The sequence below is a fragment of the Pelophylax lessonae genome (assembly GCF_965119305.1).
Source record: "Pelophylax lessonae genome assembly, chromosome: 2".
Lineage (NCBI taxonomy): Eukaryota > Metazoa > Chordata > Amphibia > Anura > Ranidae > Pelophylax > Pelophylax lessonae.
This window is the reverse complement of record NC_138769.1, coordinates 555,691,375-555,703,607: the sequence shown is the minus strand read 5'-3', so window position 1 is coordinate 555,703,607 and position 12,233 is coordinate 555,691,375. Positions and strand designations below refer to the sequence as shown.

The window sequence follows — 12,233 nt, the reverse complement described above, 5'->3', positions numbered from 1 at the left end:
ACACCAATTAGTTAAACATAGCACGCTTACCTTAAAATATTAATTAGCAGCATACAGAAGCCAAGGGAACAATGGCGGCATCAGATGGAACATAAATGAGTGCAGCCAAGCAGGACATGCAGCAGTGTAACATCTAACCAACACAGCCAGGGATTTATAGGCACTGATGTCGGGGATAGGCAGGGCTGATATGTGGGGCCCGTCCCCTTTGTTTCAGGCGGCACCGGTGGCGTGTATACATTGATGGCCAGGGAGGAAGGTGGCAGGTTTAGTATACACTGCTGTGGGTGCACATACCGTAGTTACAATTGGTCCGCCCCCTGCCACCTTCCCCCCAGGCAGAGGCAGTTTGCCTATAAACAGGATTAAAGGGCAGAACCCCACATATCAACCCTGCCCCCCCTCGACATCAGTGCTTCATTTTGACCGCTCCTCTCACTCTCATTGTGGCCACCCCCAGCTTGCCCAACAATCACTGGATACTGGATACTGTAGAATGTTACACTTCTGAGGTATTTAGCCCCGAGTTCCCAGCCAACCCCAGGCCTTGGGACTCAGGGTTAATAATTTTAAATAAGCAATACGAGACCCGGGGCTTTTTGGGGGCTCACTCAAGGCTATAGTCCCGGTCAGCCGCCCCCTCTCCCGACGCCACTGAATGCAAGTATCGCTGGCTGACGGTCTATTTGGAGCAGATCAGATCAGAACAAAACAATACTAGTGTATGCACTTTTCTATAAATCAACAAAAACGTATTACATATGCGCCCTTTTTTTTGTTTCACTGAAAATTCATTTAGATTTTGTGCCCTGTTTCGGCAGACAGAAACTAATAATTTTAGAATTTGCAAAGTGAGAGAGGAGGTGTCAATTCCTATGGAGTTTAATGAAGTATGGCAAACATTTCCCCATAATGGCAAAATGCCAACTCGCTTTAATTCACACTAGAGTTTAACTTAAAAACCGAATTGTTTTAGGCACTTGCAGGGCTGGGACAAGGGGTGGGCAGGAGGGGTGGTTGCCCTGGGGGCAATGGTTTATTGCAGGGATGGGGGTGCTTTGACCCTAAAACTAAAGGGAAGAGGGGGCGCAGTTTGGCATCCTTGCCCTGGGCGCAGGATGACCTTGTCCCGGCACTGGGCACTTGTATGACATCACTTTTTTACGTTATATCACGTAGGGTTAAAATATAAGAAATTCTATATAACTTATATATGCCCCAATTTTCAGTCATTTAGTGCTGCAAGGATATGCCATCTTCAAGGACCACTGTAGAAGCTGTTTTGTTGACAAGCAGTTCTAGTAGCTTAAGATGAAAATTTTATTTTTCACAAGATGATAAGCTTGCCTCACCCTAGCAAAATGTAGTGTAATGTGACATGAAATTCTATCCATGCCTAATGGTAGAAAAATTATTTTGAAAGATTTTCAGTTGAGTTATGCCAATGCCACTGGATTTTTACAGTATGATCCGAAAGAAGAGGTTGCAGAAAATCATCACCTTATTTCTTCTTGTGTGTTTAGGAAATGGTCATGCAGAGGAAGATACAGATAAAACATCTTTCAAGTGAAGGAAGCTTTAAGAAATTTGACCTAGCTGAAAAAGAGATCGCTGTAATCTGAACATTGGAATGTTGTGTGGTTGCTTCTTTCCCACAGAGAAAGTCAGAAGACTTATCTAGTCAAGGTTTTTGATGGCAGGTGGAACGTTTCTGACAGAAGAGCTTTGTGGATGGGCTACTCTTCTGTCAGATGAAAAATCAACTATTGTGCAAAATAATGTTAGTAGTAACAGGGATGCTGTTTTTGTATTGTTTTTATAGAATTAGCCAGATAATTTAGGTGAATGAATTACCGGTAATTATTTTTGTCATAAACATGACAATGTAGGAGAAAGTGAGTGTTGGGAATAACTCATATTTTTAGATGTAACCCACTAACATGAGGTTCAACGTTGCTTGGCTGGAGATATCTGTGAAATTATATCTACCCTGAGATTTTTGAGTGGGTTAATAAATATATAGCCAGATATTTGATAGTGTAATGATGGTGGGGGAAAATTCTCACTGTGTAACAGTGGATTTACTTTCCCTAAGGAAACCAACTACAAAAAGTTGAGGAGCAATACAATGTAAATTTATTTTCCAATGATAACTTAAAGCATATCTTAGGTCATTTTGAACAATTGCCCCATTGGAAGATTACCCATCTATTTTTTTTCTGGTGACAACTCAAAAATTTGGAGTCTCCCGCACTTTCATTCATGGTGACAAGCTACTAGGACAATTACAGAGGTAAATCTCCCTAGCGGGGATACTGACAGTACTAAAAACTAGACCAAGGTTCTAGCTCTCCCCTCCTCTAACCAAAGTTAGAAAAAAAAACCTTTATGGCTTTAGATATACTTTAACATTAACATAAAAGGAAATAGGATGGAGGGAATTCAGGTATCATGGACCATAATAGGAAACATAGGTTGAACAAGAGGAATCCTTCCTTTGTGCCAGCCAACCAACAAACCTGATGCCTTAACAGTACACAAAGGTAAGTACAACTTATCTTTACAAATCTGCCATTTTTGAAGACAATTTTTTTATTTTTGGAGAAAAATTATTTAATTAACAATAAGTGAAGCATAACTCCAGCCATGGGATTTAGACAGAATTATTGACAGCTTTTGTATGAATAAAATAAAACCAAGTCTAGCTTCAGTACAGGTTTAGCCCTGAATACATTTATACTAAGCAGTTTTTGCATAAACGAAGGATCAGACATTTCATGCCATAGCTAAATAGTATATGGGTAAATGATAAGCACTATAGAAAAAATAAAGGGGTAACAGAAGTCTTCCATCTTTCTTAAAATTATATTATTTTTCTGGGGAATCCGATTACTGTGCAAAGTAAGCAAAACTGTTTTGACTGGAAAAAGAAATAATTTGTGCTTGGTGGTAGTTTGGAAAATGTAATTTGTATTGTATTAGCAGTAGAAAAGTTCTTGTATGGCCATCAGTATGAATATGACATGTTGTTTTTAGGAGGATGCACAAACTATGACAATGCTATAAGGATATTAGTAGCTCTCAGGCTCCATGCACACTGGACTTAAAAAAACATCAGTTCCCTTGGCAGAAAAAAAACGCTTATATACTGTAGAGCATTTTTTGTACCTAGTTTAGGCGAGTTTTGGAGAGTTTTACAATTTTTCTGCCAGAAAGCTCCAATCAGAAACGCAAACCAGAAAGGTTTTTCTTTTCCTGCCTCTAAACGTTGAGCTCAAAATTTGCCTCGAATTGTCCTGATGTGCACGGACACATAGGATAACATTGAGCTGCTTCTACAAGCAAAACACAATACTCCTGTAGAAGCAGCGATTTTTAAGCAAGTGTGCATGGAGCGGCCATATGCAGTTCTGGCAAAGAGTTTGGAGAGAGGGAAAGCTGTCATTGTCACCGCTTAGCCATAATCATTTTCTTTAATTTTTTTACCTGTTTTTTTGTAATGGTTTTAGCCCAGTATCAGTAGGTAAAATATAAGCCATCCTTTTTTTTCCATAGAGCAAGCAAAAAGTACCTATTTTTAACAGTTTTAGGTACATATATACTGAAGGTTTGGGTATTTGTCAACCCACCAGTTTATAGCTACCTTTAGTTGTGGGGTATCACATTGCAAAGTATATAAATCATTCTATACATTTTGTGGATGGTTGAGTTCCATAATTATATAGGGGAATACCTCAATTTACATAACCACCCAAGCCATAGCTCCATGGGACAGTCCCTCTCTAGGATCTAATCCCATCTAATGTATAGATCTGTAATAATAATATATGTACCACCCAAATGTTTTTATTGTGCATTATATATTGGGGTCCATCTGGTATTATTTCTGTGGTTACTTTGGCATGCTAATATAATGCAAGCAGAACATATTTATGCAAATAGGTTGCTGATTAAAGTACAGGAGCCTAAAGGTGTCTGAAAATATCTGCAGCAAATTTCTACTTTCCAGGCCATTACACCTGAATACTGGGCTGTTCAGACTTCCCGGTAATGTAAATGGTCATTTAGGGTTTAAAAATCAATCTTTAAAAAAAAAAACAATCCAAGCTCCCTTAGGGCAGTGGTCCTCAACCCTGGCCTACAGGGTCTACTAACAGGCCAGATTTGCAAGATAACTGAAATACATCCCAGGTGATATCATTTGCTGCTCAGTGATTGCAGTACTCTAGTCTGCTTTTCCCCAAGGTAATACTTAAAATCTGGCCTGTTAGTGGGCCCTGAGGACCGGAGTTGAGAACCACTGCCTTAGGGGACCAGAGTTGAGACATTGTGCATGTCTATCTACTAGACGCAAGGGGCTTCAGATCCTCAGCACCAGGAAAGTGTATTTTTAAGGACATTCAGACTTAATTTGTCTATTGTTGCATCCCTTTTTTAAATAAGGTAATTATGACAGATGTGTGAACATTTATGGGCATTTATTTTTTTACATGAAGTATTGATGGCCCGTTTTGTCTGTCCTAGGCAATGAAAGTAGGATATAGCAGGTTTGTATTTTTTTGCTAAACGTTTTCACAATAAAATATATCCCTTCCTGTCTCTGAAACCCAAGCGATAATACCTAAATGTTTTTAGTATTATAATGCGTATTGCATTATAATATTTATTGTATACAAGCAAGTTTAAGGAACAATTGCAGTCTATAGGGAAGCTGGTTTGGCAATAGGAAGAAGCTGAAATGCAATCAGTTTTCATTGGTATAGGATTATAGCATATTTTTAGGCCAAGACCTAGGTCTATTGAAACATACTATGTCTGTGCACTCCACTGCAAATCATGAAATATCTTAATCAATGCAAAGTTTTTTCTGTTTTATACCTGCTTGACCATAATTGACTACAAAGAGGGTGAGGCTGCAAACAGCAGATGGGCAGCTTACAATTAGTGACCCATAAAAATCAATTTGTCTTTCACAGAAAGGTTTGTGCATTCTGTGTTCACACTTTCATATAAAAAAAAGTTATTTTTTAACTACGGTATCTTGATTTAACCCAAAATGAATAATTATGAACTAACTAAGAATGTAAAATCAGAAGAATATTTTGAATAACTGTATGTTAATTTATTTATCTCAACATAGGAAATCCATAATTTAATAATGTTCAATAAATATATCACCTTAACCCCTTTTACCTTAATCAGTATTTTGTCCTTTATTTTAAATGTGTCCTATGTTATATGATATTATACCTAATACCTTATAGCCCAGTTCCAGCCAAATGATTTTGTTTTGGATAAAGTGGAAAAGATGTAGACCCACCACACACATTGGAATGTACAATTTTCTTTATATCTACCAACAACTATGAAGCACAGCAGCCCTGCTGAATTGGATACTGATTGATTTGATAGTTTAGTTGAGATGCTCATATTACAAAGTTTTGGTAATCTAAAGTTGTAAGTATAGCACCCTCCTAGTCAGGTGCTAGGTAGAGAGTATAGTTTTGGCTCTGTCTGCCTATCAGAGGAGCAGCAGGCAAAATCTATATTGTTCTCTGCTTAACAGAGCAGGATCTGTGAGTCGGGACTGCTCAGTGTGCTCAGTGTGTGATTCATCTGGTCTTGGGGAGTGTCCTCAGCTGATCCAATGGGGAGGCACATAGGATGCTGGAGGAAACCTGACCAATGACACACAGGCTTTTGGTACTGCCATAGGGATTGGCACAGACAGTTGGTCTCGGTGCATTATGGGGCAGGGTATAAAAAGCCACGGGCACATGAGGTAGAGGTCTTTGGCGGGAAGCAGAGTCCCAGAAGGAGGGTGGCAGCTGCCTCCTCTTCTGCAGCCGTGGGTGATGGTCACAGGCAGTCGGCCTGGTGCACCTACAGTGTGGAGCTGAACCCAGAGGTCCAGAAGAACTGACTGAGGAGTTGGGGCACTGCCAGACTTTGGAAAAACAGTATTGTGAGTACAGAGGATCTTGCTCAGGGGTCTGCCCAGGAAGGGGACCAATCCGGGTAGTGCAGTCAGTGGATGGGTGTAGGCTAATACAGAGAAAGGGGGTACTGGGGGAGTACCCTGAAGAGAAACACAAGCGCTAGGAGTCCTCTGAAATGTGAATAGTTCAACAGTTGGAGTATCCCACTCATCCCTTCTCCCATCCCAATATAAATAAAACAACAACCCCTAGACTGATCATTGACTGAGCCAAGAACTTAAAATATTAAGATTTTCTGCAAGCAGTTGCTACGGGTAACCCAGGGGAATCCAAAAGTGTCATTCTTCAGCAGTCCTCTAGGGGGCAGTGCTACATAAGATTGTAAAAAGTTTGTACGTGTGTGGTGAGCTTTAGGGCACAATTATGTCCCTGTTGCAAAGATTTTCCCTTTACTTTTTGCTGGATAAGAAATCTCCACGACAAGGGTAAAAGACAAAAACATTCTTTGCAGAGTTAGTAGGGATTAGAACCTCTGACAATAAGTAAAGGGAATTCTCCCCAGTGAGTCACAGCCAGAAAAAAAAGCCTTATAATAATTTTACCCTCTAACCTCTCTATTCAAGACTAAAAAAAATAAAATAAAATAATATGGACTGGGGTTTCGTTTTAGATCCTTCTCCTAATCCAGAGATCTTAGAACAGTAGTTGTACATTTTTGAGCTATAGGGGGCCTCAACTGCAGCCCCTGACATCACCAAAGGACCACACATAATGTTCATTATATGTAATGTTTGAGAGTACTGTCTGAGACTGCAGACCTAATAAAGGGAATGATGGTCAGGGACTATGGACACTAATTAATGAAGTGTGCAGTGCTACAACTTCCACATAATTGAATCAGCTTGGCTTCCAGTGCTCATGCACAGGTTGCTGAAGCCTTGAAAACATCACATCTACATGAAAAGCCAGCAACATGGCATACTTGCTAACTGTCCCTTTTTCCAGGGACAGTCCCTGCAAATAGGAGGCTGTCCCAGGTAATTTATATTGTCCCTGGAAGCGCTTGTTAATCAGGCTGCCCGTAAATGTTATGCAGAAGTAGTGCAGCTGAATGGGAGACTTATTCCAACTCTGCTACTGTGGCCTTAAGTTTGAAATTCCCTTTTTAATTTCCTGTAATTCTCTCTATATTGAGAAGACTCTATAATCTGATAAGTAGGTGAGATTAATTATGCAGAGTGGCCAGAGCTTCAGGGAAGTGGGTATGGTAAGTAATTGATAGCTGTGCTGCAAAGTGTCCCTGGAAATTTTTTTTAAATGTTGGCAACTATGACATGGTACTTGACAGTAAGGGGTTTATTTACTAAAGCTAGAGAGGGCAACATTAGTCACAATTCTGCAGAGAAACCAATCAGTTTCCAGGTTTTATTGCTAAAGCTTAATTAAACAAGCTGAGGTTAGAAGCTGATTGGTTTCTCCAGTGCTAGGACAAGGCCATCCAGCGCCCTGGGCAAAGATGGCAAACTGCACCCCCCCCCCCATGTGTATTCACAGTTCACATCTCGGTGACAGTGTGACACCCGCTGGGAGTGAAGGCAGCTTCTCTGTCTTCCTGTCTCCAGTCATGTGATATGTCACATGAAAAGGAAGTCTGTCCTCACTCCCTAGTGGCACCGCGCTGAGACTGAGGTGTGTTCTCAGCAGGCGTCCTCTTTCTTCTGCCCACAATAGGTAAATGTGGGGGCAATATGTTGCCTCCTCACCACCTCTTTTGAATCCCATCATGCTGCACTACTGCACTACAACTGTGTACATTGCACACAGTTCCGGGGAGGTTGCAGTGTGGCCCCATTCACTTGAACAGGTTGCCTTCAGCAGATGGTAGAGCATGCTGAAAGTGACGGGTGGTATAATTCCTGCCACAGCTGCAAATTAAAATATTATTTTTAATTTTATCACATAAATTGTGATAAAAACATATTTGCCATTCTGAAGCTTCCCTCCAACCACTTTGCATATTATTTTATATATACTGTGATTCTGTACTTACTAAATATGCTGCAGAAATTTCCCTCTACGAAGTCTGGCTCAAGCCATTTTAAGTGTGGGCAGCTAAAGCTGCTGCCTGTTCATTTCCTAGATTTACACAGACACACACACACACACACATATATATATACAAACACACATAAACACACAGTAACACACACACACACACATATATATAAAGACAGACACACTCACACCACTGCTTGCCTGCACATTTCTCCTCATGAATCTCTGCAGTCTCCTGTTATCTCCACCCTCATCCAGCCCCCTCCAGCTTTGCAGCTCTCATTGGCTCTCCAATGACTCACCTCTCCTCCCTTGCTGGCAAACTCTCACGACAGTGAGAGAGAGAGAGCTGTGTATGATGTCATTAGCCTAGGCTAATTACCAGACAAGAAAAAGGAAGTGGGCTGTATAAGGTATTTAATGTCAGAAAAAAAAGTTTTACTATCAAAAGTTAAAACAACAAGGCCAGAGGTTTTAATAAATGGAAAGATGAAAAAATGACTGAAGGTTCGCTTAAGGTGAGGTGATAACTGAAAAGTGACAATAAAGGACTATAAATGTAAACATGTCATAAGATAAAGTGCCAATGCAAAATACATCCTTAAACAAATATATGAATAAAACATGCTAAAAAGTCCAATATAATAGAATATGAATAGTAAAACTTCTTATAAATTGTACAATACAGAAAGTCTCTATCTCATAAAGTGCTTCACAGAGATAACACCAAAGTGTTTTAACAGTTTCTAACTTGTGCTCCTTTCACCAGGTGAACTGCAAGCTCACCTTCATTATAGACCCCATAGGGGCCAATAAAGCAAAGGGCAGATCATTCTGTTGGACCAAACTCTGATATTCAGGTTCCTTTAAGACTGATAGGAATCCTTCTCCAAAATGGCTCCACACAGCTCACAAGTAGGTCATAAGCAATAAACAGAAAAGACAGCCTACAATAGTGCAGTACCCGGGTAATTAAGCTCAACAAACCACACAGAACCCACTTTACAAAACGCACTCACATTTATTGGATAAATAAACAAGCGTATAATAAAATTCAGCATCTCACTTTCTTCAGTGTTTAATTCCGCAGCCAGGCTCAACCTCTACGCGTTACGTCACCAACGTACCTGGCTTCATCTATATTCCACCCATCTGCATAGTAAAGCCTACAGGGTTTTTTTTTAACTAAAACTGGAACATGCAAAATCTGGTGCAGCTCTGCATAGAAACTTATCAGCTTCCAGGTTTTATTGTCAAAGCTTAAGTGAACAAGCTGAAGTTAGAAGCTGATGGGCTACCATGCACAGCTGCACCGGATTCTATGTGCACCAGTGTTGGTAAATCTCCCCCACAGTTACTGTCAAGTACCATGTTGCCAGGTTTTCGTGTGGATTTGAGAGACTGGGGACATGCAACATTTTTGGCTAGGGATATGCTGCAGAAAACAATATGAAGACAATATGAAACTGGGAACATGTTACATGAGGATAGTAAAGATCTATACCCTAATTAATCTATACCTTAATTAATGTTCCCAATACAGACTTCTGAGATCTGAAGGCAGCACATCATATACCAAAAAGCTGTATGCGGCCTCTGGGCCACAGTTTGGGCACCAGGGTCTTAGGATCTGAAGTTCAGTATTCGGCATACCTATGTTCTTGGTAAACTGCCTGTAGAAGGCAGCTAATTGTGGCAATGACAACTAACTTTGGTTGCTGGCAGTGTGATACATTGAGAGAAAAAGTGGGCCGATTGCTGAACTTCAAAACCAATGCTCTCTGGATTAGGGAAATATAATTACACTTAAAGTGTGTCTAAACCCAAAACCAAAAGTTAATAATATTATGGTTTACTGATCCTAAAATGTGGTGGCTGCATTCGTTTTCTTTTTCTAACTTTTCCCCCCATTATTTTCACCTGTAATCCTGCCATTATCACACTTTCTGTCCTAGGATATTATCCACACTGTCCGCAGCATTGTCATCCTAGGACAGGAAGTACAGTAAACCCCCCTCTCCATTGCGGGGGTTACGTTCCGGACCCAGCCGCGAAAAGTGAAATTCCGCGAAATAGAAAAACCCTATTAAAATGCATTGTAGGCATGTTTTTTTTTTACTGTCACTGTACGTGTAGAAGCATTTTAAGGTCTTTAAACACACTTTTAAAACAATAGAAACTCATTTAAACACATAAAAGATACTTAGAGACAGAGCAAGAGCTATGGAAAACACAAAAATCTTTCATTTTTAATGATTTATATAGTAAAATAACATTACAAAAAAAACCGCGAATTACTGGGACCGCAAAAACTGAACCGCGATGTAGCGGGGGATTACTGTATATTAGGACCACATAATAGCAGGAGGTGTTTTGTAGTCCACTGAGATAGCAGGGCCCACAGAAAATTATCAGCTTACAAGATTTCTGACTGGATGAACAGTTTTTTTTTTGCAAAACAAATGTAATAAAACACTCTCAGATGAAAAGGGAGTAAAAAAGAAAAATGTATTGTTAGAGCCTATTTACACTTAATCTCACTCCAGTCTTTGAAATATCTTTCTTCTTTACATATGATTGTGGATTGGTTTCTAAGAGTTAATACACTTCTCCTCATGCTGTCATACTGAACAGGTCCCAACATAACCTGCTAAGACTTTTCATTTCTTCAACCTCGGAAGTCCTAAATGCTTAATTAGCAACACAACATACACTGATCATGTGTACTTTGCTTGTTACCTTAGATTGGCTAAAATGGGCCTTCAAGTGTCACTGTGACCTTTGGGACTGAGTATGGATGTCATTTAAAGAAATCGTTGCTAAAAAAGCAAATCTACACTGAATTATCCAAAGACAGCAGAAAATGTTGTTGGAGGTGTTGGGTTCTAGAATTTCCGCTTTTCCAAAACGATTTGTTCCAGGAACAATATAATCGTCATGTACAATAATGGGAATACTGCTTTTTATATACGACAAGGAAACATTTTAAAAATGTATTTTACTTGAAGCTTTGGTGAAAATATTTTATAGCCATAAATAACTATTATCATATATTTAGATGATTGGTTTAATTCTTATAGAGTACCATATCCAGGTTATCGAGGATGAAGTTCTACACTCTAACCACAAGATGGCAATCAATGACAGTCATACCATCGGCAAATTGGAATCAACATGTAGTACATGAGCTTTGTCTTACCTATTCAGTGTTTTTATTTTGTGGTTTTGTGTCCCTGTTGGTGAGATTTCCCCACTTTTTGTCCTGGATACCATAAATGGAATGGGATCTCAACAGTGTAAAGACAGCAAAAAAATTACCTAGGTTATTTTTATATCTTGTTAGCGAGAGTTTTAGCCTATTGTTGGCTGTCGACTTATTAGGCTAGAGCAGGGACCTCCAAACTTTTTAGTATGAGGGCCATATCTTATATTTTATAAATATTCACATGCTGAAAATAAAAATGACTTGGAGTTTGTATTCAGCATATGATTTAAGAAAGTGAGAAAAAGTCAGTAACCAAAGCAAAGAAATTCCAAAATAAATTTGAGCCCATCAGAATCCCAAGTTGCATCAACACCCTCCTTATGTTTATATTCAAAATTGATCAGCTCTATGGATGTGCTACAGACAAAAAAATAATACTATATCATTGTGTGTTGTGAGTTATTTTATTTTATTGTTAATGCCCACCATATGTCAAAGTCTCTTACCCCCTTACATAAAGGCCCTAATTGGAGCCCTCCTAAATCAGGGTTCCCGTTAAAATCCCCTCTTACATCAGAGTGCTGGAAAAATCTTACAGTGGGCAGTAGTTTGGAGATTTTTAGTAGCCCAGTCAGGCTGCAGAGGGGCTCTTGCCATGATGTGAAAGTGTGTACAGCATACCTACATTGCTTCCTATGCTGCTCCCCCCTAGTTCTAACAGATCCATGCTTGCCGTTGCTGCTCTATTTGCCACCTCCACCTTCTTTGTCGGTTCATCTGGCTCCAGCCCCTTCCCTATTTGGCTATTGGATAGCCATTGATAATGTAACACCTCTGCATACATGCTGGAGTTGCATTATGCCAGCACCCAGCTCCATTGTTTTGCAGGCGCTGGAAGTGTACATTGCACTGAGCATGCGCCACTGGCTTCAAACACTTAAACAAAAAACGATGGGGGGAAGGGAAAACTCTTTTTGGCAGAAGATACTGTATGTACAAAGTCCGTGCTACCAAAAACTCAAATTCCTTAGCAC

The 12,233-nt window shown here is 39.8% G+C and overlaps 1 protein-coding gene across 1 annotated transcript in view; it reads left to right on the top strand.

Moving 5' to 3' along the window:
- Window positions 1-11,181, top strand: part of DDN (dendrin) — a gene marked incomplete at its 3' end in the record, with an annotated part of 28,281 nt that extends 17,100 nt beyond the window's left edge. The window contains exon 4 of the mRNA XM_082248137.1: window positions 11,075-11,181. Within this exon, the coding sequence (XP_082104263.1) occupies window positions 11,075-11,181 (107 nt within the window). The remainder of the gene's footprint in view (window positions 1-11,074) is intronic.
- Between the last annotated feature and the right edge of the window lie 1,052 nt (window positions 11,182-12,233).